Below are 27,155 nucleotides of genomic sequence, written 5' to 3'. Positions count from 1 at the left end.
ACAAACCTCCAAATGTTGCTGTATTCGTAAATATTGGAAACGCAAATAATGACGTCATTTTAGGGAGCGATGCTGATGTTGACGTTATGTTCGTTAAATTTATTACCCAGTCTGTAGTGAGAGTAAATCATTTTTTTATGTAAATACACTTAAAAAAATTAACACCTATGTTTTTTTAAGATCTAAAAAATTGAAAGAAGAGGTCGATTTTTTCGATCTTTTCGTGGACAAAGAATCGATCAAAAAAATCTAAAAAATCGGGATGAAAAAAATCGATCTTTCAAAGATTGATCCAAGATCGCCCAATCCTACAAAAGATTCTTGTTTTCATTTCGCTCTTGCAGTTTGCAGAGGCTTCTATTTTCTTCTAAATTCTGGAGAATTTTGTTTGTAAAATAGTTTTATAGTTTGTAAAACAGTTACTATAGCATGATCGCCGTTAAAAAATATTCCGAATGATTGGATCAGGACAGGTTAATAATTGCTCATCGAAATGTCCTCTCAATACGATGTGTTTGATAATCTGAACGATTATTTAAACAGTAAGTACCTAACATTCACCCAACCACTTCAAAACGAACAAGCGTAAAGAGTGTAACACCGGAAAACCCCAAATTCGATTTTACTCTCGTTCTATACGTTAAGCATAACGTCGGACATGGTGCGAATAGAGCGCTCTATGTTTAACTTTCATGTTTCGATTGTCGCATGTGGGGTTTTTCGGTTTTCAACAATACCGATAATAATTGCAGAAAACGACGATTGCGATTTTCCCGATGAAGAGCTTGAAGATTTCAACGATCAGGAACCTGATCCGGAAGAAATTCCTCCTCCAATCAAACAAAAACGTGGTGGAAAAAAAACAATCGAGCCGGATCCAATTCCACCAAAGAGAACGAGACGGCGAGCTAGGGTAAACATTGATTCATCTGGTAGTGAAGACGATCTACTAAGTGCTCCATCGACCTCTAGTTCTCACTCGTCACAACAAAGCCAATCTCGGCAGAAACAGGCCGTTGATTTGGCCGGTGACGATTTAGAAGGTAAATTTTTATACTAAACTGCTACATATATAATAACAGTTATCACATTATTACAGAGCAAATCAACGAAGTCCAAAAACAGTATGATCTGATTTTCTACAACTCGCCATTAATACAAGAAGATGCAAGATACTTTTCAAATCTGCAGAAACGCTACCAAACACTGATGAAACAAAAGAGAACCGCTCGTGGCAGCAACAAGGCATTCTTGAGCGATTTCGAATCACTGAAGGAAATATTGTACAACATTTGCATAAATCGTGGCCTTATGGCACCGAGAACCTTGTATTCCGCTCTTGATACCAGTTTGGCTCCCACGGGAAGGCGTAGAAGGCAACAAAGACCTGATTTGATCAATCTAGTAGACAGTCCAGCGCTAATTCTTCCCGGAACGGTAAGGCTAAGTAAGATGTTTGAATGGGTCAATAGTAATGGCTTTGCTAATTTTTCCAGATCAATCTTGATTCGGATGAAGAACAAACAACCAACAATAAAAGTGTCAATGTGTCGTTTGACTCGGAAAACTACGAAGTTTCGCTAAAAATCAAATGGGAGGGTAAAATCGAACGGTTTGCACATCGCAAGTTTCAAAAATTTGCTGATGTAATCGCAGTGCTTGCTGAAAAAAGCAGCGCCGATCCGAACCATGTTGTTTTGAACTTAGATGAGCGTATTATCGAGCCAGATGATACGCCAGATTCCATTGGTTATCGCATATCGCAGTTCATAAGTAAGTGATCCCATGACTGCCAGCATGTAATTATAAATCTCATCATGACTTTTGTTTCATCGTAGCCGGTCGTGTAGTTCGGGGAAAGTTGGCTGAAATGTTTTCGAAAAAGGAAACTAATGTAGCAGGAGCTGCCAAGCAGAAGCCAATGGATGCCAATGTTATCAACCTGAAGGTGCAATCGGACCGCTGGAAGAAGCCACTTGAAGTCCAAATCGGCAAGGATCAAAGAATGATGATAGTGGTTATTAAGTGCGCCGAAGAACTGAAATGCAAACCCGCAGATATCAAACTGGATTTCGATGGGGACCCGTTACCGATGGATTCAACTCCGACTGATCTTGAGCTGGACGGAGGCGAAGTATTGGATCTACGTTTTCTGAAGGGATGACGAGTTTAATCGTTGTTCTATGATTTGTTCTGTACACATTATTATTGTTACTATCAATGCATTCTGCCGTGGATTGTGTTGAATTAAAACTACATTTCAACGGCTTAATTTATAAGATGTTCCAATACAAATTAAGAAATATAAATTCTAAGTTTTAATATCCTTCAAATAGGTAAATGAATCGAGGAATGAGGAACGCACATAATATGTTTTTCCGATAGCCAAATTAATTATTTTTATCTGAATATCACATAATACAGTAAATTTTATGTGAGTCGATTTCATTGGACACAAAAAGTTCATGTGACTTAGTGGTGCAATTTCCAATTATGGGATCAAATGAAAATTATGTTACACATGGATATTTTCCACTGGTTATGTGATTTATTTGAGTGTATGGTTCTATAACTCGATATCGAGTAAGTGGACATTGAGCTATGAAGAGTTGACTATAACAGGGTCAATGAATTATTCTCTGATTTTCCTTTAATTTCCAAAAAAAACAAATCAGTACAGTGCCTTCCTGTTTTTGGCAACACTACCTCATCAGCTATTACTTTCCTCAGATATGTACGAGTACTTGTTGGATACTTTTTCATGAAATTTCACATGGACCTCTAACCCATGAATAGTGGTCCAATACAATCTCAAAATGAATAAAGCGTTCGATACATATTATAGAATGCAATAAAGACAGAAATCTCGTGTTTTCGAAAACGGAAAGTCACAGTTTTCATAATTCACAACATTCAAACGAAGTAAGCGCCAGGTAATCAGTTCAAGCAGTAACCGAAATGCTACTATGATTGATAGCGATGTTTGAAGGAAACTGCAATCATCTCGATATAAATCTACAAAAAAGCTTGCTTAATCGCTTTATGTTTTCAACAAGTTACCTCGATTTACTCCATGATACCAGAAGAGATGCTTGGTATGGCTATTTTCTCACGCTTAGAAGTTCTTTTCTGACTGTTTTCGAAATCAACGCTAGGGGCAGAAATTCACCCAGTTCTACATCTTACATATGAAACACCTGTCTTTAATCGCATTGATTTTTTTTTCTCTTGAGACCCACCTTCCCAAGAAAATTATTCCGGATAACCAAACGCTAATTTGCGGCCGGTTGCTTCCTGTGGGAAATTGCCAAAACAGCGCTTTCACCTTCAACATTCTGTAAGTTAATTTCTTCTTAACCCAAGTAACCACCCAGTGAGAACTGAATTTATAGTAGGCTCATAATCATCGAAATACCCTTTTATTTGAATAAGTGTTGTTCATCTTGCAACATAAACCATTGAGTAACCCACAAGTTACCAACTATATTTAAGAAATAAAGAACTACACACTAAGATTATTTCACAGATTTCTGTGAAATTTTATCAAAATCCTAACAGCTAAATGTTTGGTAAACAGTTCGGTGATTTTTCACAGTTTTCCTGTAATTTTTCACTGATATTCTGTGTATGGTACTGTTTACCGAACGTTCAGTTGTTGATATTTCGGTAAAATTGCACAGAAATCTATGAAATAATCTTAGTGTGTAAATCCAGTAATTAAGTTGTTTGAAACTTGCGTAGTCAGTCATACTTATTAATAAGTTTCAACACAGAAACCACCATCAAGATAGCGCTATAACCACGGGGCAACAATCACGAATTTCGGCCGAGCTCACATCAATGTGATGAATATAGTGCAACAGACTACTCTTTCTAGCATTCGGTGCAAGTGTGAAAGAGTAAGCTACTTTGTTCTGTTGTACCTCCGTCAGTTTTACCTTTTACGTCTTCTTTGCTAATAGCATAGAGGTAACTCTAAGACCAGAAGGTCACGAAGAAACGAGCTCAACTTTTTGGCTCAGCTCTGGTACTATCTTCGGTCCCAAGCTAATCGATGCACCCCACGAAACATAGGAAAATCCACGAACCCCTCATTTTATCAGTCAAACTTTCATAGCGAATCAAAACAAACATAGTGTAGTACTAGAATTTCGACTAGAATGGGGTACGTTAATCGATTTACTTGGGACCAATAGCACAAACGAAGTGACAGACGCAGCGGCTCGAAAACTTTGGTGACGCACCTGCTATTGCAATTTTTCAGTGTACCACATGGCAACACCACTACTACTGGATTGTACCACATGGCAACACTACTACATGCTACTACTGGATTGAACTAGCATTTTCACCAAATGTACTAGAATGTTTTGGTTCTATCTCTTTCACTCTACTCAAAACTGAAATGCATAAAAAATGACAAAATGATACACTCTTTGCACACTGTCAAAGATCTTTGTACACAAAATCAACTTTGTGCAAAACCAAAACAAAAATACTATCCCATCTGGTGGATGATGGCACAAGCTTTTAAGAAAATTCTATTACAGCGAACCACTTTATTTTAATTGATTTCTTCGCCAGTTAGTCGTCTGTCACTTCGTTTGTGCCAATAGGCTAGTCAAGTAGTGAGCCAATTTAAAATCATTAGTTTCCACCGGTTGCTAATAGCGAATTCGTTTATTATTCAGTTTCAACCTGGATCGGGTATCAAGATTGGGTCTGCTTGTTTTCTGAAAAACGTCAGTTTGCTCGTTTGTTTTTAAAACCTAGCTCAGGTTGAGGTTCGCACTGACAAAAAGTTCGATTTCACACGGATTCGCTATAACATGCGTAGAATTTCCTACTTCAGTGCAAATTTCTAGACATAACAGAACAGTCCCATCAAATATTGTTCTTATAAAAATAGGCTTAACTTATTTCATTGAAGGTAATTTCTGTAGTTTTCACTGAAACATATTGATTCTGAACAATGCGCTAACTTATTTTAACGTATATTTCTTCCAATGAGCAGAAATGATTCGAAACATTATTGGCAATTTTGTAATGAGCATAGGCAGGAGAGCAGCGCTGATTTATATCTTTTCAGGTTCAAACAGAATGATGTGCAACCAAGTGGTATTCGTTTATGATGACTGGGTTTGGGGAAAACGTTTAGTTTATAAAAACAATGACCAAAATTATCATTTGAGCATTTTTCAAAAGTTTTTTGATTTTTTTTTTATAATTACTTTATTTGTACAGGCTCAATCGAATAAACTTTACAGAGCCGAGTTATCCTTTGCGTTATACATTATTACTGTCTTAAATTTAAAGTTAAAGGAACTGGACCGAGTACTCGCGGTTGTCTCGAGGTTAGTGGAGATTTACAATTTTTTGGATGGGAAAAGGGAAGAAGGAGGTTTGAAATGTGGTTTACGATACAACTATTTAATTAATCCTAAAGCATGAAATTATTTCTATTCATCTTGAAAACAAACATTGAAAAAAAAAAACCCACACGTACAAAATACAAACTAAGCACAAGGTTAATCAAACTTACAATCTAAGGTTAATATCCTTAAAGTAAACATATATGAGTTTCATAAACTCCAGATCGCGTCTAGCCAAAATATCCCGAACTGGAACATTAGGTTGTCTACCTCGAGCCCGAAGGGAATCATAAAAATGTGATCTGACTCCACGATACTCCGCACAAGACCAAAGGATGTGATCAGCGTCCTGGTAACCTTGTCCACATTCACAGAGATTGCTGTCTCCCAACCCCACACGGAACAAGTGAGCGTTTAGACAATAGTGATTGGACATGAGACGAGACATCACGCGTATGAAGTCTCGACTCAAGTCCAACCCTTTGAACCATGCAAACTTCGACACCTTAGGGATAATTGAATGTAGCCATCGTCCCAAGCTCCCTTCACTCCATTGATGTTGCCAGCTAACGAAAAATTCACTATAGGCGATCTGTCGATCATAAATGTCGCCTTCCATAGCGCCCACCTTCGCAAGTGAATCCGCCTTCTCATTGCCCAAAATTGAGCAATGCGAAGGGACCCACGCGAAGGTGATGATGAAAGAGCGCACGGATAAAGTACTAAGCAGTTCTCGTATTCTCAAGAGAAAATACGAGAAGTGCTTTACCGGCCTAATGGAACGGATAGCCTCGACAGAACTGAGACTATCCGTAAAAATAAAGTAGTGGTCTGGAAGAAGTGAAGCAATAGTTTCCAAGGTGTAGTGAATTGCTGCCAGTTCAGCCACATACACAGAACAAGGAGCTTCAAGTTTTCGAGAGGCGCTATGAAATGCATTAAATACACCAAAACCAGCGGACTCCTCTATTAGAGATCCATCTGTGAAAAACGTTCTTGCAGAATCAACATGGCCAAACTTTGCAGCGTATAATGACGGAGCAATCATAGGACGATGATGCTCTGGAATTCCGCGGATTTCCTGCGTCATAGATAAATCAAAATTCACTGAATTGCCGAAATCGGAGAAGATTACACGATTGGGAATATTTCTTGAAGGGCTGACATCCTGTGTTAAATATAGGTAGTACAAAGTCATAAAACATGTTTGAGGATTTAGCTCCAGAAGCTTCTCAAAATTTTCGATCACCAGTGGGTTCATTACTTCGCAACGGGTGAGGAGCCTAAGAGATAACTCTGAAAAACGGACGGATAGTGGCAACATGCCCGCCAGCACTTCGAGACTCATAGTATGAGTCGAGTGCATGCATCCTAACGCGATACGAAGACAGCGATACTGGATCCGTTCCAGCTTGATGATGTGCGTTTTAGCTGCCGACTGGAAGCAAAAACTACCGTACTCTAAAACCGATAAAATCGTTGTCCGGTACAACGTCAGAAGATCTTGTGGATGGGCTCCCCACCACGTTCCGGTAATTGATCGAAGGAAATTGATCCTTAGTTGGCATTTTCGTCTCAGATACTCAATGTGGGATCTCCAGGTGCATTTGGAATCGAACCAGACCCCGAGATATTTAAAAGACATGGAATGAGTGATCGGTTTACCCAAAAGTTGAAGCTTCGGTTGTGCTGGGCTATGCTTCCTAGAAAAAAGGACCAACTCAGTTTTCTCCGTGGAGAATTCGATACCTAGCTGAATAGCCCAAGTAGACAAATTGTCCAAGGTATCCTGTAAGGGTCCTTGCAGGTCAACCTCTTTTGGCCCTGTGATAGACACTACGCCGTCATCTGCAAGTTGTCTCAACGTGCAATTGTCATTAAGACAATTGTCAATTTCTCTAACGTAGAAATTGTACAAAAGGGGGCTTAAACATGAGCCTTGGGGGAGACCCATGTAGCTAAATCGAAAAGCTGTAGAGTTTCCATGAGAAAAGCTCATATGTTTTTCTGACAGCAAATTGTACAAAAAATTATTCATTAATGGAGACAATCCACAAGCGTAGAGTTTCTCTGAAAGAACTTCAACGGATACTGAATCAAAAGCCCCCTTGATATCCAAGAACACAGAAGCCATTTGCTCTTTCTTAGCAAAAGCCAACTGAATTTCCGAGGAAAGCAACGCGAGACAGTCGTTCGTTCCCTTACCCCTACGGAAACCAAATTGAGTATCTGAAAGAAGGTGGTTCGTCTCAACCCATTTGTCGAGGCGAAAAAGGATCATTTTCTCCATCAATTTCCGAATACACGACAGCATCGCGATGGGCCGATACGAATTGTGATCCGACGCGGGTTTATCAGGCTTTTTAATGGCTATCACCCTTACTCGTCTCCAATCGTCGGGAACAATATTGAGCTCCAAGAACTGATTGTACAAGTTCAACATGCGCCTCTTAGCGACGTCTGGGAGGTTTTTCAGCAAGTTGAACTTGATTCTATCAGATCCCGGGGCAGAATTACCACACGAAAGGAGAACGAGTGAAAGTTCGACCATTGAAAAAGGCTGACTGATTTCGTGTACCGAATTCGCGGTTTCGCGAGGAATCAACTGCGACGGCACGGAATCCGGACACACTTTTCGCGCGAATTTAAGAATCCATTGATCCGAGCATTCCTCGCTTTCGTTGTTAGTAGACCGGTTACGCATTCTTCGCGCCGTACTCCAAAGCGTATTCATAGACGTTTCGCGCGACAATCTGTCTACAAACTGCCGCCAGTAACCCCGTTTTTTGGCCTTGATGAGGCTCTTGAGTTCGCGTTCAAGAGATGTGTATGCGTTGAAATGCTCGCGTGTTCCGCGTTTCCGAAAAAGTTTAAACGCGTCGGACTTTTTACGGTAAACCTCCGTGCATTGTTGATCCCACCAGAGCGATGGTGTTTTCTTACGAATAGACGATCGCGGCACCGGTCGTGTTTGAGCTTGAAGTGCGCTGTCGACGATGAGATTAGAGAGGAAATTATATTCCTCCAACGGCGGAAGCTCTTCCACTGACGATGCTGTATCGTCTATCGCGGATTGGAACTTAGTCCAATCGATGTTACGGGTTAGATCATACGCGACGTTAACGGATTCTGACGAGTTGAACCCACTGGCAATCGAAATTTTGATCGGCAGATGATCACTACCGTGCGGATCCTGGATTACATGCCAAGTGCAATCCAACGATAGTGAATTGGAGCAAAAGGTGAGGTCTAATCTGCTACCATTCGAGGATGGACCAGCCAAACGTGTTACTTCTCCATTGTTAAGGATTGTCATGTTGAAGTTGTCGCAGAGATCATAAATCAAAGTAGAACGGTTATCATCGTACAGCTCCCCCCCAGCCTGTACCGTGGGAGTTAAAATCTCCCATGATCAACCATGGAGCGGGAAGTACCGCACATATGTCGAAAAGTTGTTTGCGATTAACAGAGACTCTAGGAGCAATATATACAGAAGCAATACAAAGGCTCTTACCTTTAATGGTAGCCTGACATGCGACAACTTCAATACCGGGGAATTCGGGAAGATTCACTCTATAGAAGGAATGGCACTTTTTGATCCCCAAAAGTACCCCTCCTCCACGTGAATCCTCACGATCCAATCGAATAATGTTAAAATCAAAAAAAGGGAGATCAATTTCTGAAGAGAGCCATGTTTCACAGAGGGCAAATGCATCGCAATTATTGTTATGGACTAAATACTTGAAAGAATCTAATTTCGGAATAAGACTTCGACAATTCCACTGTAGAACAGTGATCAAATCCCCGACCTCGTTTGGAAAATTATCCATCGAAGGAGATGATAGCTGCAAGAAGGGGCCATTTTGAAGTCAATTGCTTCAAGAAGGATTTCACAGTCGGAAGCAATGTGAGGACAATGCTTTTCAGAGGATCAGAAATGTTGAGGTATTTGAGAATACCGTCCACAATGTCATCAAATGAGAACAGCCCAGATGAAGAAGGGGTTTCTGTTCTTAAAATTGGGGCATCAGGGGTTTTGGATGTCCCCGGAAGAGGTGGAAAATCCTGGGTATAATCAGTTCTGCGGAATCCTGGAGGAGTAGAAGTCTCCTTTTTTCCACCACTCCTTGATTTGGGCAAGCTGATTTGGGGTTCTTGATCTGCAACTTTCCGCGAACGGATGCGTTTTCGTTTCCGGGCAGAACCTTCCGGAAAACTGAAAGAAACTCCCTCCTCAGCCAAGTCAGAGCCAGACTCGTCATCTGACAAAAGAGCGAAGGGATTTGTTTCGTTGGTCGATGGCTTGGCTGTCTTAAGCATTTCTGCAAAAGACCGCCTGGAACGTTCCTTAAGGGAGCGTTTCATTTTGTCCCCGAGCTGTTTGTACGCCGGGCACGACGAGAGAGCATGAGGAGGAGTTCCATTGCAGTACACGCATTTTGGTGCAGTAGCTGCGCAGGCGCCATCCTCATGCTTCTCCCCGCATGTGGAGCAGCGTGCCTTGTTGCCGCAGTGGGAGGCCGTATGTCCCAACCGCTTACAATTCCGGCAGTTCATGACCCGAGGTACAAACAACCGCACAGGAAGACGAAGTTTTCCCAGCTCGATGTATTGAGGAAGGGCAGATCCAGAAAAGGTCACCCGAAACGAGTCTGTGGGGGTAAAACTCTTTTTACCCTCGCTGAGCGATACTGACTTCATTCTATGAACGGCCAGTATCTTTACCGGAGGAAGCAAGGGGTTCTTGAATCGGCCAACTGCTTGCTTCTCCAGTATCTCGGGGTTCAGGCTCGCCTCAGTGACGGCTTTACTTCCGAAGGGAGGAGTTATCAGAGATTTTATGCCTCAGAAAATCCCGGATGCGCCTACTGGAATTGAACCCAGGCCCTTTGGAGTGAGAAGCAATCACGCTTACCACTACATCACATTTCGTTCGTGTTAACAGTGCTTCTATTTTATTCGATAAACGCAGCTTGAGCAAAAAAGACAGCTGAGCGTAACATTAATGATTCTGAGTGTAGTAGTGTGGATGATTCCAACATACTGTAAATCTGCTGTACCCAATCCAACTGATTTAAATCACTAAGCCAAAAAAATCGTTAGCGTTTGACTTTTTTTTAATTCTTTATTAAGGAGATTTTTAGCCTATTGCGGTTCGACTTTTACGCATTAAATCGTACATATTGTTCGGCTACCTTTTTTTTCGCTTTGTTTCATTTTCATTTCATTTTCATTTTATGATGTACAAGGGGGTCAGGGGCCATGTCACCGATGTGAATATTTACACTACACCATCCATAATACACTAGGGAGGGGAGAGGAGTGAGTAACACAGCATCTTTACCCATGGGGGTTAAAAAAGTTCTGCGAGGTACACTTATTGTTAACCAGCTGCTCAGGGATTGTAGAAAGGAAAACGGCTGGGTAGTTTTAAAATGCAGAATTAGATGCCGTCGTGATTGAATGCGCATGTTTAAATAACAGGTACCTATCACCATTTACACTTTGAATCAACTTACACCAACATAATAATCTATTAAGAAACACCTTAAGATAAAGCTCAAAAATACAGTTTCAACTGATGGTACTTTATAAACATCAAACTGCCCAATATTGGACCCTGACAACACACGGCGCCTGCACGGTAATGTGGGCCGTCAGAATGGTTCATCGGTTGCGAAGTGAAGTGCTTCTCAAACTGAAGCGATACATTTTTTCAATTTTTCAACGTTATCCTAACGTAAACTTAATATTATCATCCATAATCCATACCCAAACCCTTCCACCACAGAAAATCAAATAAAAATGCTTTTGTATGGCAAACACGTCCAGACATAAACGAGAATATGGGTGTAAATAAAGATATACACTGTATATCTTCACTGTAACAACTACGGGTAATCATCGAAAGTACTTGCATTTGTAGCATCCCAGATAGTAACATAATACATTATCCTCAAGCCTTCATTAGCTTATGCTCTCAGGCTGTAAACATTCCCACAGTACAGAAATCCTTACATTGACACATTTGACAAAAACCAGACATTCCCACATTCCAAATAAAATGTTCACATACTCCAGACCATTGCCTACGTGGAGTTTTACAATTGATTGCTTAGCAGCACAAGTGCAAAACACCACTTCAAACTAAAATTATTGCTAAAGCATTTTCCCATGTAACACATAATTACGACCCACGTTTTCGTCACCTCAAGACAAAACCAAATACAGATTCCCACACAGCAAGACGCAATTTGACTCTGCCTTCTCCAAACCACATTTGTTCCCATACACGACTAATAGCCAACCAATATTTATTGCATACGCACCGATATGTTCGACCAGCACCAAGCGCATCATGTTACACGTGCTGGCGCCGGACTCTCTTTCTTACTTTGCGTCAAGCGCTTTACGGATAAAACTTCTTACTGAGCCCCTATTGGTTGAGCCATAATTTTAGGCAACTCCAAGCGTCTCTCTCTCTAGAGCAAATAACATTGTAGAGATATTTTACTATGTAGAGTTTAAGTAACTTGTAACCAAAAGTATTGCATAATAAACCCGATTCTGTTTAAGCGTGATTAATTATTTGAATCACGTCCATGTCTTTGCATATTACACATTTTACTCAGGTACTTTTGAGCAAACTCATACTCGAAATGTGCCACGACCAAATTGGCACAACGACCCTATACGCTATCTGACCAAAGCGCAGGACTTCCTTTTTTTCGCTAGGTTTGTTTCAAATTCAAATTAAATTATATTTCATTTTAACCTAGGTGCACCAGCTACTACAGACACTTTTTTTTTTCCTTGGATTTGCCGATCTTGTTTTCCGTGCTGAGCACCAATGCTACCGACGCCAGGAAGGCAGCTCCCACACCTGGACCCTACCTATAGACCCATAAACTCATGAACCGGGGACCAACGGCTTTACTTCCCTTCCGAAGGAAGGCGTGATCAGAGATGTTATGCCTCAGAACATCCCGGCGGCACCGACTGGGATTGAACCCAGGCCTTCTGTGGTGAGAGGCAATCACGCTTACCACTACACCACCGGCGCCGCTACTACAGTAACTTAGCAGCCTTAATTTTTATGATATGCCAACCTCATAATTTTTTGAATTTCTCTCATTTATTTGGTTCAAATTAAAGCAAACACACTGTAGTCTTTTTTGATACCTTATTTTTTATATTCTTTCAAAGTTTCACTTAAGGAACACAATTTGTATTGAAAAAAAAACAGGCAAAAAAAAAGTTCCAACTACCCAGTAACACTTCGGAAATTTCGAATTATAAATGTGCTGTAACCAGCCGGTTAATTTCCGGCAAGCGCTTCCTATAATTTGATATTCCGTGCACGCAAAATTCAGCATATTTGTAGTTCTGTGTCAAAATTGATCATAACAAAACATAGTTACAACATGCCAAAGTTGGCTATTGTGCTATTTTCATGGCCAGTACTGTAGATTAAAATGAAATGTAATTTAATTTGAATTTGGAACAAACAAAGAGTAAAAAAAGAGTTTTACGTTTATATGTTTATCCTACGTCAACCTTCCGTTCGTGCCCCTTGGCACACACTCTTCTACTTTTTTGTTGATAATGCAGTGGAAAGGACACCATGATATTTACCTTTAAGAAATCCACAGGTTTTCCGAACACACAATAATGGCAAAATCAAACTAAAAGAAGGAATCAATTTTCACATGTTATTGTTAATTAATGTCATCACAGACAAACAGACATAACTCTCGAATACTTTTCATCGAATGAGCAATTAACGGTCATTTAAAGTTCTCTTCGTAGGACCACCTTGACGTTTGAAATTTAAACACTACCGCAATCCGTTGAGCGCGCTACCCAAGATAGTGAACTTAACAGATGGAGATAGTGTTTTAGCGACGGTGTTTTCTAGTGATAAATATTCCATGTGCTACGTCTGTTTGTCTGTGCTGTCATCATTATCGTCAGTACCTATTGTACTGCCTTTATACGGATCCAGGTTCTATGCAATCAATGGAGGGGGGAGGGAATGTGATATTAAATGATTTTGCGAGGCATAATAGTTTTTTGAATACACATTTTAATGTAAACAGTTGAAAAAGATAGTAATAGTGTATTACAAGCTTGCATATCAGTTCAACATTGTAAATCTGCAACATTTATATGATATAAAACATTTAATATAATTATTCACAAATTTTGCAATTATCATTTCATCGACTGTCCTAAATCTGTTCCCGGAAGCATCTTCCAACGGTCAACAACAAAATTTAGGTCACTACACCTGTCTTTTCGCTCGCAGTCACTAAATTAAAAGCCCCAAAGCAACGTCGGTATTCACGGCTGGCGGAATCGAAAAAAATAGGTCAACTCATAAATCGTCCCCCCTTCCAGTTCATTAGTCCGGACGCAGGCTTCCTCTTCAACCGCGACCTTCTTGTGAAAGTACCCTATTCGATGTGAGAAAGAAAATATAGAGCTACCTACATATCGGCACGAAAGAACACATGACCAGCAACATGTCAGATTTGCATAATTATATAAGCCTCAGGCGTTGCTTAAGAATCGCGTACCTATGCTTCATTGATTTGGTTTGGGTTGGTTTTGGTCGTTCGTTTTCGCTTTTTGTTTCATTCGTCTTCCGCGTGATTTTTCGAATAGACTATCGGTCAGTTGCATTGGTTGAGGAAAAGAAGAAATTTCGACTTCAAAACACGAGCTTTGCTAATTTGTAATCAATAATGATAGACATGGTAAATTGATTTTCTTCTAATTTGAATGACCAAAAAGCAAATGACAAGCATTATTAACGTAGCGGTGGTGACTGAAATTTTGGAAAATGTCTGTAGTAATTCTGGAAATAGGTCGTAACAACATATACACACGTGCTCTATCTACTACGTTAACAGCGAGTAATTTTCTAACAGATTATCTATACACAATACTGGTTGATAGCGTACATACTTAGACGTTGAATCTGGTTTCGGATCCATCGGCGAGCATTAAAGTGACGGTTCGGTTATTGATCCAGATGAGTTTGGCCAAACGCATTGGGTTTAGCCGAGCAACATCCGGAATCGGTGCCGTCGAATATCCTTTGATGCATCTAGTCTGCGACTGACCCAGACCAAACATGCCGGTACTGGTTTGCCAGAATGACAACCGATTCTCCGAACATGAATAGCTAACCAAAAACTTACCATCTGGACTGAATGCGAGGGCCGTGACGGGCTTCGTGTGGGCCGGTATCATTTGACACTTGTTCTGACGTAGCTCGTAGATAGCCAAGTGACCATTACTAGCTCCAACTGAAAATCGGTCAATTTGTTAAACGTAATGCTTATAAATTTCCAAAGAAAATTACCAGAAATTCGTCTTGAAGCACCGCAGTGAGATACTTGATTGAATTTACACATCGAGGGACTGACTTCAGCCAGGCCTTTGTTTTTAAGATCTCCGGAATCAACACAATGAAGAGTTATGTCCATGACCTAGAAATGAATAGTAAAATAAATAAATAAATAAATAAATAACATACACTATACAAATTATGCACGTCCATTAGGGTGTCCAAAACTAAACTTTTTTTCAATTAACTTGCTCATGCAGATAGATTATATAATTGGTAAATCTTCAAAACATTCTGGTGCCCGACCCGCTAGGCACCCCCATAGACTATTTTACGAAATGATAGGAGCCAGTTTGCCAGACAGTAATTGATGCTATTGGTGTTGCTTCTCACAGCCGTTAGGTAACTGCCTCATGTCAAAGTTCATTCATGAGTTGAATCATAATCGTTTCATAAAATGCTCTGTTAGCGACGCCAATTTGGCACAAAACAATTTTTTTTCGAAAGGGCGAATGTTTGAACAGAAAGTTCGTCATTTTGCCGAAGGACGTTTCGCTGCCAAAGAGCTTTCTTTCAAACATGCGCAGTTTTTCCGAGATTTACAATATTAATAATAATTTTTTTTTTTTATCTAGTTCGTTTATTTGGAAGGCTCAATCGCGTTAGCTTTACGGAGCCGATAATTCATTGTTCACTGTGTGTAACAAAATTCACTTAATTCTATGTCTAGTAGGAGTTGGGCCGATTACTCGCGGCTTACTCGAGGTTACAAGGGTACATTTTCGAAGGATAGGATCAGGGGAGGAGCTTGGGGTAGGGTTTCGTTGTCTCATCAGAGCGTTGTCGCCAGTATGAACGGTAGTGCTGTTCTAGCTTCGTCCGGAGTTCGACCGGCTATGGTGGGTGACCAGTGGGCGACGATGAGACTCATCGAGACGGGGGGACAAGACAAACAAAAGCTAATAAAGAGAGACAAAAGACAAAAGGAATTAAATTCTTATACTAGACATTTGAAGAAAAACATAAACGGACTGCATATAGCAGAGATCACGGGTTGCCAACACGTCTCTGATAGGAACATAGGGTTGTCTTCCTTGGGCCTCGAGGGTATTCAAAAGTCGCTCTCTGGCGGCGTCATTATCCGTACATTGCCAAACTGCGTGTTCGATGTCATCGTAACCGTTTCCACACCGACAGATGTTGCTGTCCACGAGGTTTATTCTATTGAGATGAGCATCTAGCGAGTAGTGGTTGGACATAAGTCTACTCATCACGCGAATGAAGTCACGACTTAAGTCCAAGCCTTTAAACCACGCTCTCGAAGAAACATTAGGAATAATTGAATGTAACCACCGTCCAAGATTTCCAGTGTCCCAATCGGTTTGCCAACTCGAAAAGGTACTCTGACGCACTAAATGGTAAAATTCATCGTGTGAAATTTGCCTGTCATACAATTCGCCTTCCTGCGCGCCCACCTTTGCGAGAGAGTCCGCCTTCTCATTGCCTGGGATTGAGCAATGTGAGGGGACCCATACAAAGGTAATCATATATGATCTTTCGACCAGCACACACATCTGCTCCCTTACCTTTGAAAGGAAATAAGATGAGTGCCTACCTTGTTTCATCGACCGAATAGCCTCAATCGAACTGAGACTATCCGAGAAGATGAAGTAATGGTCTGCGGGCATGTTGGAAATCATCCCCAATGCGAAGTTGATTGCTGCCAGCTCAGCAACAAAAACGGAACAAGGTTCCTGGAGTTTGCGGAAGGCGCTAGAGTTTTCATTGAAGACACCGAAGCCAGTGGATCCACTGAGACGAGACCCGTCTGTAAAATATCTTTTCATGCAATTGACTTGTTGGTACTTTTCAGTAAAAATACGCGGAATAATAAAAGGTCGAAGTTGATCGGGAATCCCATGAGTTGCTTGTTTCATGGTCAGATCATATTCAATTGAGGAACTGCGATTGGTGAAGTGAACACGGTCTGGAGTATAACAAGGAAGACACATATCTGATGATATGTAGTGGTGGTAGATTCTCATAAATCGAGATTGTGTGTTCAGCCCAAGAATTTCTTCAAAATTTGCAATTATAAGTGTGTTTGTCACTCCGCATTTGATTAGTATTCTGAGAGAGAGCTCCCAGAAACGGTTCTGGAGGGGTGTTACTCCTGCCAGAACCTCGAGACTCATGTTATGCGTTGAGTGCATACAGCCTAGAGCAATACGCAGACAACGATATTGAATTCGTTCCAATTTTATTAGGTGACTTTTTCTTGCCGAGAGAAAGCAGAAAGACCCGTACTCTAGAACAGAGAGAATAGTTGTTTTATAAAGCGTTATGAGGTCTCCCGGATGAGCACCCCACCATGTGCCGCAAATTGAACGGAGAAAGTTGATCCTCTGCTGACATTTTTGCTTCAAATACGTAATATGGGCATTCCAAGTGCACTTTGAATCAAACCAGACCCCAAGGTACTTGAAAGACAATGATTGGGTAATGTTTCTGCCCAAAAGATTAAGATGCATTTGGGCTGGGTACCGCTTTCGAGTAAACACTACCAGTTCAGTTTTCTGCGGCGAGAATTCGATCCCTAGATTCATAGCCCAAGAAGACAAGTTATCTAAGGAATTTTGCAATGGTCCTTGCAAGTCCACGGCATGTGGACCTCTTACGGAAACCACACCGTCATTTGCAAGTTGTCTTAGCGTGCATTGTTCTGCCAAACAGTTGTCGATATCTTTGACGTAAAAGTTATAAAGAAGAGGGCTGAGACATGAGCCTTGGGGCAGGCCCATGTAGCTAATTCTGGAAGTTGTCAGTTGTCCAAGGGAAAAGTTCATTTGCTTTTCTGACAACAAATTGTACAAGAAATTATTTAAAATTCCGGAAAGTCCACATCTGTGCAGATTGTCTGACAGAATTTCAATGGAAACTGAATCAAAAGCCCCCTTAATGTCCAAGAATACTGAAGCCAATTGCTCCTTGTGCGCAAAGGCCAGTTGAATATCTGTGGAAAGCAGCGCTAGACAATCGTTTGTTCCTTTGCTCTTGCGGAACCCAAACTGTGTATTTGATAGCAAGTTATTTGATTCGACCCAGTGATCGAGTCTCCGAAGGATCATTTTCTCCAACAATTTCCTAATACACGAAAGCATAGCAATCGGACGGTATGAGTTATGGTCAGACGCTGATTTGCCAGGTTTTTTAATGGCTATTACTTTGACCTGTCTCCATTCAGGCGGTACAATGTTGTTTTCTAGCAAGGAATTGAATAAATCTAGCAAGCGTCTTTTAGCAATATCTGGGAGATTTTTCAGAAGAATGAATTTAATCATATCGCTTCCCGGTGAGGAGTTGTTCGATGAAAGAAGAGCCATAGAGAAATCCAGCATTGAGAATGGTCTATCCAGAGAGCCGCCGCTAGGAGACGCTTCTCGAAGAATATTTTGTGCTGGAACTGAGTCCGGACAGACCTTTTTAGCGAAATCGAATATCCATCGGTTGGAGTATTCTTCACTCTCATTGAAAGATGAGCGGTTACGCATGTTGCGAGCCACCCTCCACAAGGTGTTCATTGAGGTTTCTCGTGAGAGTCCCTCGACGAAATTGCGCCAATAACCGCGTTTTTTTGCTTTGATTAATTGTTTCAGCTTTGTCTCAAGCTTTGAATATTCCTCGAAGTAAGTGGAGGTTTTGTGTCTACGAAAAGCTTTGAAAGCATCAGATTTTTCTACATACAATTTTGTGCATTCTTCGTCCCAACCAGGTGTGGCTGGTCTCCTTTTAAAGGGTGCACTTGGAACTTTTCTTTTTTGTGCTTCCAGTGAGCTTTTGTAAATCAAATCGGCTAGGAATCGATATTCTTCCAATGGTGGAAGCGCATCTATTGATTCGACACCGATTGTCACCGCCGTTGCATATTTCTGCCAGTCGATGTTCCTTGTAAGATCAAATGGAACCCGAGATGGTTCTGCAGAGTGAGGGCCACACTTAATTGAAATGATGATTGGCAAATGATCGCTACCATGGGGATCATTGATAACCTTCCACTGACAATCCAATGATAGCGATCTTGAACACAAAGATAGGTCGAGTCGGCTTTCTCGAGCCGGAGGTTTTGCTATACGTGTCGCTTCACCAGTGTTCAAAATAGTCAAATTGAAATCGTCACATAAATCGTAAAAAATAGCCGCTCTATTGTCGTCATATAGATCGCCCCACCCAGTACCATGGGAGTTCATATCACCCAGAATTAATACTGGGGATGGAAGAATCGAAACTAGATTCCAGAGTTGACTACGGCTAATGGAGGTTCTTGGTGGAACGTATACTGAAGCTATGCAAAGATCTTTGTTCTTCACATTTATTTGGCAAGCGACGATTTCGACGCCTGATAGAGCAGGAAGGGAAATTTTGTAGAAAGGGTAGCACTTTTTGATCCCTAAAAGTACTCCTCCATAAGAATCGTCTCTATCCAGGCGAATAATGTTAAAATCGTGGAAGTTGAGTTCTTTATCGGAAGAAAGCCATGTTTCACAGAGAGCAAATATATCACAATCAGAATTGTGAAGTAAAAATTTGAACGAGTCTAGTTTAGGCACTAGACTACGGCAGTTCCACTGTAGCACAGTGATCATATCTTCAACCTCGTTCGACGAATTATCCATCGAAAGATATGATTGATGCAAGGAGGGGCCATGAAACAGTCAATTGCTTAAGATATGATTCTAATGTTGGAAGCAAGGCAGAAACTAAGCTTCTAAGAGGGTCTTGTATGTTGAACATATTTATTATGAATTCCACAATGTCCGAAAAAGCTAGCAAACCGTGTTCGGACTTGGATTTCTTTTGAGAAGTTTGAGGAGCAGCTTTTTTGTTTTTCTTTTCTTTGTTGGGTAATGGCGGAAAATCCTTACTGCAGCCAGGAAGTGGAGCAGTAGGAGCCTTCGATTTAATTTTTTCAGCCCCATTACCCTGGGAATTTTGCAATCCTCTGGGAGTGACTTTAGTTTTCTTACGGCGCACTTTCGGGGAGGAGCATTTTCGTTTTGAGGATCCGTTCGTTTTCAAAGGTGCGTGTACCACCGTAGAGTCACCCTCATCGGATGAGTCAGAGTCCGATTCTTCAACTGACAAAACCGAAAATTGGTTTGCATCTTGGACGGCTGATGCAGCCTTCAACATTTGAGCATACGTCTGCTTGGAGCGTCCAGAGATTGAACGCTGCACTTTATCGGAGTGCTGCTTGTACATCGGGCACTCCTGCAAGGGGTGAGGATTCTCGCTACAATAAGCGCATTTTACTGATTCTTTGTGGCAAGAATCCTCTTTGTGGTTTTCACCACATTTGCCACAACGAGTTTTGTTGCCGCAATGGCTGGCCGAGTGTCCCAGCCTTTTGCAGTTGGTACAATTATATACCCTCTGTACAAACAACCGCACCGGAAAAAAAGCACCATCAACTTTGACAAAGTTTGGGAGAGCTGAACCAGCGAAAGTCACCCGAAACGAGTCTGAATGCTGATAAACTTTCTTGTCATCTTGCAAAGATACTGAATGCAGTTGCCTAACATCCAGTATCTGTACCTGCTGACCGATTTTCGAGTTTTTGAAGCAACCCGATGCTCGTTTTAAATCCTCGACACTCAGACTCGCGTCGGAGACCACACCTTCTATCTCCACATCTCGAGAAGGGATGTAGATGTTGTACTCAACACTAAACAGCTCATGTTCAGCAATTTTATTTGCCACATCATAAGTCGGTGCTTCTACACGCAGTTTATTGAATCTCTCCTTATGTACCAAGATTCCCGGATACTTCCGCAGCAAGTCTCTCGAAATGTCGAGAGTTTTCAAAGGTTTATTTTTAGGCCGAAAAAAGACAACCCATGGTCCTTTCGAAGACGGTTGGTAGTATTTAGTTCGCGCAACGTAGGTATCCGAAGACGCCATGAGTGTTGCGCAAAAGCGGTGCACAACCGCTTAAAAAGGAAAGAGAAAAAAAAACTAAAAAAAAAAACCCTTCACCAATTAAACTACTTAACTACTAGATGTTAATATTTTGTTGCCCAGTGTATAAACAACCAAGCAAAACAAAAACAAAATTATCAAAAAAAAAAAAAAAAAAAACTTTTCACTAGTTGCAAGAAGTTGCACCACTATAGCCCTCACAACCCTATCAGGGGAGAGGGCAAAGCCACGCGCAAAATTGCATAACAAAAGCGCGGCAATGGGCTAGAGAAGACTATTGTATAGTAGGTATACTTAACACCGGCCGGTGCCGGCTGTGTGAGCTGGTGCAGCCACTCCGTTTGCTGCTTTGTTGTTGTTGCTTGCTGCTTTGGAGTGGTGATGAGATGATGACGGTGAGATGATAGTCCACCTATAGCGTCGCTAAAGGTGGCTACTTCCTCTGCTGACTGCGGTTGCCTTGGGCACTGAACTTCGTCCACGGTAGGTAAAACGCGCGATATAAAAAACCACTATGGTGGGAAAAAAAACTCCACCGGCTACGAAACCAATACCCGCAACGGAGACACGAACAAACTACGTCCGGCTACTTCAAGCTATCGGCGAGGAATGGATAATAATTATTATAATTGTAAACATTTTTGAGAACTTTGAACACTTTTGAATGTTTGAAGAGATTATTTTTTGCATTTTTAAAAGTTGCAAAATTTAATAATTTAAAGAATTTCTTCCTTCTACATTTGAGCAATCCTTCTCAGATCTACCATTTTTTGAATACTTTGGTGAACTAAGATGGGTAGTTTTTCTTTCTAATTCAATAGTCCATGTTATTGTTGATCTTGTGGATGAAACTAATAGCACAGACAAACAGACATAACACTCATAATCACATTCATCGCAAATAATCTTTTAGTTGGGAATGTGCTTGCATTTGTCATGGTGGCGCCACTGAAGCATTGAGCAAGCCCCCACATTTCGAACTTATCAGTGATGCCAGTTCTTTTTCACGTCTAGTTAGTAGATGTCAGCTCTTGAAAATGATAAGTGGTCAAGGCATCCACATACCACATCTGACGAATACAGACAAAAAAGTTGTTGAATATTACATCAACACTACTGCACATCTGAGTACTGCGGAGTAAATCCATTTCATTTTGCAAGCCAATGGAAAGCTCAAGTTTAAAATTGTTTTGTTCTTTCTCAGTTGATTCCCACCAAAAGCTCTGAGCCAGGAGTGCTCGAGCCCCCATGACTCTATCAAAGTTTGTTTACATACATGTTTCGCCAAAGTATGTTTTACTGTAATTGAAAACACAGCTGAGTCATAAAAACTATGCTGGTTTTTATACTTTCATCATTGAGCCTGTTGGTTTTTGTCTTTGAGCTTACAATTAATAATGTGTTATGAAAAAGCATGAATTATTTTTATGAGATTGCAATGCTTGACGAGAGGTAAGAACAGTAACTGAGTTTGTTGCTTCTGAATGTTTGGTTCCCATTTGACAGTTCTGACTGGCTCCCAAGTGACAAGCACATTGAGTGAGTCCGCAGTACCCAGCTGCACATTAGTCATTCCGTTCCTAATATTACGTTGTACGATGTACACAGGATTCGAAAACAAATCATGTTGATGACTGTAATATTCTATAAATTTTTACCAGTTATTGATCTTCTACAGTGCGGATCTATTGGAATCTTTCTAGTAATAATATTAAAAGGTATTTGTAACACCATAGTACTCACCTCAACCAGCAAGTTGGCAATCTCTGTTTGCATCTTGTCGATCAGCATTTCGACGCACTGCAAAATTTCACGCTTGGCCCTATGCAATACCGACTGTGTAATCGGGACACTAATGGCCTGCGCATTCTGCTGCAGCGTGTTGTAGCGGGCGACCTCACGAGCCATCGTCGTAATAAATGCAGCTGGTCGTGCAGTAGCGATCAACCTCAACGCATGTCGAGCTGTTCTGCAGGCGTCGGCCTGAGGCGTTAGAGGAAGTTTGTAGTTCAAGCTGGGTATGAGACGATTCGAATCGCAGCACATTTCTAGCAAGCCCAGGAGAACTTTACTAACGTCGATATAGGGCTCCCATACAGTGAAGCCTCGTCCAATCAAATCTATAGCTGCTCTTCGCAATGGCGTGTAAGCTGGAAGTTTAGGCGTCGGTGGAGCTAACAGCAAATGTGTCAATGCCATCGATGTTGACCGAGCGAGGTTATTATTCCCAATTCCAAAGCCTTCAACAACAGAACTTTTCCTACGATTCTCGTTGTTTCGTTTACCATCAGATGAAGAAATATCCTGACCAAATTCAGCCCCAATTACACCCAGCAGTACAACCGCAGTGGTTTGCTTCCGTTTCAATTCAGCCAAGCTGGAAGGTTTACGTACAACTTCTTCCTCTTCTTCGGATTCCTCTTCTTGTGTTTCCATGGGCTGTCCTCCAGGAGTAGACACCGGTGAGCCGGAATTTGACTGATTGGTAGTTTGCGATTGCTGTACAATTGGTTCCGTGTGGGTATACATAGGAAGATATTGAGCCCAGCTCTCAACTAACTGCTTTCTGCCCTTCTTACCCATGCGGCCGAGTTCACCGAGCAGAAGCTGTTGAGCTGCTTCTCGAATTTCTAAGCAATGGTGCTGCCAACGACGAGCCATCATTTCAACCTGTGGTCGTTTGAAGGTGTTTGCATCCAAAGCATCTATTTTTTCTGGTAGCAGAAAACAGTGGTGGGTAGAGAGAAGGCTCCAACCTTGCTTGATCTGAGCCTGCTGTTGGGTGTAAAGCTCTTCCTGCTCTTCATCATTGGTCCAAGATGCGCGGGTAGACTGACGATGCAGTTTTCGATTGCGCTCTTGCTCCGGAATAAACGTTGCCATGTTCATGGACATCAGTGTATTCGACATAGAGATGAGCGCCAGTAGATGATTCGAAGTTAGAGTGGTGCTTAATTCCCAATGCAACCGAGCAGTAAACATACTGGTCAAATGTTGCTGACGCATCTGTTCGGCTGTTGACGAAGCTGTTCTTATTTCTTCAGGGGTTATTTTCATATCGATATTGTTCTGCCAAGTTGGAAGCAATAGCGACATGTAGCCGCCCTTCGACAACACTCCAAACGAAACTGGAATCTGGAATGTGATGATCAGAATATGTTGCAGAGTACGACACCTTGAACTCGGTTAAACTTACCATTGGCTTCAGCAAACCTAGCTGCGTTTCACATACTTTGTCCAGGTGTGGATCCAGTCCCCAAGAGTGTAACAGCGACAGGAGAAGTTGAGCTACTTCCATCACATGAGTGGCTTCCATTCGTGGAGCTATCTTTCTCGTGATATCGGTTGCATCTATAAAGGCATACGAGCGGTCAATCAAAATGTAATTCAATGGTTTCATTGTAAACATTTGAGACGTTTTTAGGATGCATCAGTGAATTGTAATCTTTCCTAAGACATATATGTTTTTATTCTTGCATTATTGTTAGTAGATGTTAGTATATAGGGGAAATGGCTCTAATGTTGGCCTATGGATCTAACATTGGGCCCATCGCTAAAAATCTGCTATTTATCAATGCGTCATTGGGACGGTACTAATGGATATTTTTGGTCGCTATTGAAAATTTAGTCGATTGCATAATTTATGTATGGGCCCAAATTAGGGGTATTTAGGCCGACATTACATCCGTTTCCTCTATCTGAAATTTGTATCTAATCCTTAAAAAGATCAAACAAATGGTCGAAGCAAGTAGTGATCTTGACTCTCTGAAAACAAAAACAGTTAATGCAGACACCCTCGACAACACCTGATGGTGGTGCAGTTTCTAATTCCCAGGACAATATTATGGCTTGAATCAAACAGATTCATGCGGCATTTCGTGGAAATCCATTTGGCCGAAACCTGATTCGCGGAATGACCCATTTGGCGGAAGTACATTTCGTGGAGTTCCATTTAGCGGGATATCCCGTTTCGCGGAATCACTTTTGGCGAAATGTTTGATGACTGAAGATGGTATTTTTAAAGCATTGGATCTTAATAAAAATCTAGGAGAATTTTCCTTCTTTGAAACATGAGTGGTGCTTTCTAATTTTCCTGTAATTGTGCACTTTGGGAAACTTCCTAATAGTTTCTGACTTGGAATGATGAAGGTGAAATCTGAATTCAATACATAATTCTAGGAATATTCTCCTTCTTTTAAATATGAGCAGTTATGTCGAATTATCCTGTACATTCTGAAATTTGGGAAAATTGTGATCAATATTTGTGTCGACAAACGGACATTTTTTATCAGAATATATTAAACTGTTGTAACTATTTTCGTACTGATGGTATATTAGTAAAATTCAAATCAAATATAAGATCTATGCTTTTAAAACAAATGAACAAAATCTCAGCTCAAAGAAGGTATGATCACTGACAAGCAGACATAACACTCTTAAAACCTTCATCGAAATCGTTTTTAACGGTCAATTTAAATGTTTCTTAGTTGGTAGTATCGCCACTTGTGGTGCACATAATCAATTCCCTTGCGTTTGACGTTTACACACTACAGCCATCTGTAGATAATGATAAATGTTCAATGTGTTGTGTCTATTTGTCTGTGATATAACATTGAGGTAACGTTAGGATAAAATCAAAACATTGAGAACTATAACGTATCACTTTCAGAAATATTTCACTTCGCAACTGATGAACCATTCTGACGGCCATATGAGTACCCAAGTAACCATATAGTCGCAATATAGCTTGTATATTCTTACTTTGCTTGACTATGGTTATTTGAGGAATCTGATGAAACTGTCACTTCTTGAAACTGATCCCTTTCGTATTTCTTTCATTCTCTTTTCGCACACGGAGCGCTCGGTGGAACAGCTACTTTGCACGTGAGCCTCGTTCCAGATCACCATGGCAATTCATTTCAATTCAATGAAACCGACCCAAAAAGGCGGAATCATATTAGAACCAATCAAGGACGATCTACGGAAGGAAATTGCCGGTGAAGCACGGGATGAAATACGAAGCGTTAGAGAAAAAGTCCAAGGGATTCCAAAAGAAGTAATCAATGACGGCGGAAGAGCAGAATATGGTGAGAGCTTTCCAATTATTAAAAAAAAATATCAAAATTAAACTAAATACATGCCAGGTTTCAAAAAATATATTTTCGAACCTGGAAGCGTGTATGTAATACCAATATCCATTTGATAACGGTGATGCATACATGCGGGGCTTATTGTAAGTAAAAGTAACATCGGAATGGGCGTGACTCTCCAGACATTCTGAAATGGGTTGCTGGATCTGCAATAGAGCTATCACCTTCTAACTCCCGGACTAAAACTGTCTACAATGACCATAAATGCGACATTGTAGAGAGAGTTCTTCCATAATAACACTGCCGGCCAGTTGGAGTTAGATTGAATACACACACACACACATGCCCAGACTAATCACCTATTTGGACTTTTTTTTTAGAAAACACAACATGTAGATTTTTCCTTTTAATTCTACTAGTTTTGTATCACTTTCACTAATTCACTTTCACTATCACTTTGAACTATAACAGATACGTATTTCTTCTAGTCATGCAAGTAGCAAACGAAATACGTATCTGTTATAGTGATAGTGAAAGGGATACAAAAGTAGTAGAATTACAATTATGCTACTAAAACGCTCATCAATCAATTTAAATTTAAACATAATGTAGATCAATTTGTACATACACAATTTTTGAAATATTTTTTCAAAAATAAAATTGAATTTGCTTATTATTACACCATGTGAGCTTTAACTTTTATCGTAGTACGAGTTGATTCCATGCTTGGTTTCCTCGGCGATTTATTTTTGTTCCACTGTTCGGGACATAAAACTACTTCGACCAGTAATTTGATCTATTGTATTGTAGCATATCCCGTGTCCTCAGTTTAGTGCATGTCGTATTACTCCATCACTATTGAAAAAATGATGAAGAATCGGTTTTGAAACAGTTGTCACTCTTGCCTTTATCGCAAGGAACCGATTCTAACTGAAAAGTCCCGCTATTTATACCCTTTGGAGTGTTGAAACAGCCTCCAAAGGAGCGCCCCTTTGTCAGTCAAAACCGGTTCCTTAGCAACAAAAATAAGCAATGACACCGATAATGACCATGCATCAGAACCCTAGTTTTAAACTTTCAAACTAGAGAACAACAAATAGAAGATTAAGAATCACATAGATGAAGACTAACTAACTAATTTTTCCATGTTTTATACCCCGTTCACATTACAGCGTATATCACGTGATATACGGTGTCTTGCAATGAGTACTCATACATCTAGTTTTCACTGGAAATCATATGTATGAGTGCTCATTGCAAGACAGCCTATATTACTTGATATAGGCTGTAATGTGAACGGGGTATTAAGTTCATCCTCTGTGGACAAAGTCGAGTATTTTCACCTATGAACAAGGCATAAAA

The 27,155-nt window shown here is 40.7% G+C and overlaps 2 protein-coding genes across 5 annotated transcripts in view; one reads left to right on the top strand and one right to left on the bottom strand.

Moving 5' to 3' along the window:
• The first annotated feature begins 349 nt into the window (after positions 1-349).
• Rad60 lies at positions 350-2,366 on the top strand. Its single transcript, XM_065237342.1, has 5 exons — positions 350-542; positions 753-1,043; positions 1,100-1,437; positions 1,497-1,773; positions 1,839-2,366. The coding sequence occupies exons 1-5, from the start codon at positions 494-496 to the stop codon at positions 2,162-2,164; spliced, it is 1,281 nt and encodes a 426-aa protein (XP_065093414.1). The 5' UTR covers positions 350-493; the 3' UTR covers positions 2,165-2,366.
• An 11,072-nt stretch (positions 2,367-13,438) lies between these two features.
• Rbcn-3B (WD repeat-containing protein Rbcn-3B) overlaps positions 13,439-27,155 on the bottom strand; it is a 34,487-nt gene continuing 20,770 nt past the window's right edge. For all 4 annotated transcript variants that reach the window (XM_065237490.1, XM_065237499.1, XM_065237508.1 and 1 more), the window contains 4 exons: positions 23,900-24,054; positions 22,447-23,838; positions 14,743-14,869; positions 13,439-14,686 (listed from right to left, as the gene is read on the bottom strand). In XM_065237490.1, coding sequence (XP_065093562.1) covers positions 14,343-14,686; positions 14,743-14,869; positions 22,447-23,838; positions 23,900-24,054 — 2,018 coding nt within the window. In that variant the 3' untranslated portion in view covers positions 13,439-14,342. The remainder of the gene's footprint in view (positions 14,687-14,742; positions 14,870-22,446; positions 23,839-23,899; positions 24,055-27,155) is intronic.

This window comes from Ochlerotatus camptorhynchus, unplaced genomic scaffold, assembly GCF_037179485.1.
Source record: "Ochlerotatus camptorhynchus isolate MF236.1 unplaced genomic scaffold, CSIRO-AGI_Acam_v1.1 ptg000043l, whole genome shotgun sequence".
In the NCBI taxonomy this organism is placed as follows: Eukaryota; Metazoa; Arthropoda; class Insecta; order Diptera; family Culicidae; genus Ochlerotatus; species Ochlerotatus camptorhynchus.
Note: the sequence above shows the minus strand (reverse complement) of the source record. Positions and strands in the feature narration are given on the sequence as shown.

Coding starts and splice junctions, on each gene's coding strand:
- Rad60 (XM_065237342.1), top strand. CDS start 494: ATGTCCTCTCAATACGATGTGTTTGATAATCTGAACGATTATTTAAAC. Junction 1,044..1,099: donor GGCCGGTGACGATTTAGAAG/GTAAATTTTTAT, acceptor ACATTATTACAG/AGCAAATCAACGAAGTCCAA. Junction 1,438..1,496: donor CGCTAATTCTTCCCGGAACG/GTAAGGCTAAGT, acceptor TAATTTTTCCAG/ATCAATCTTGATTCGGATGA.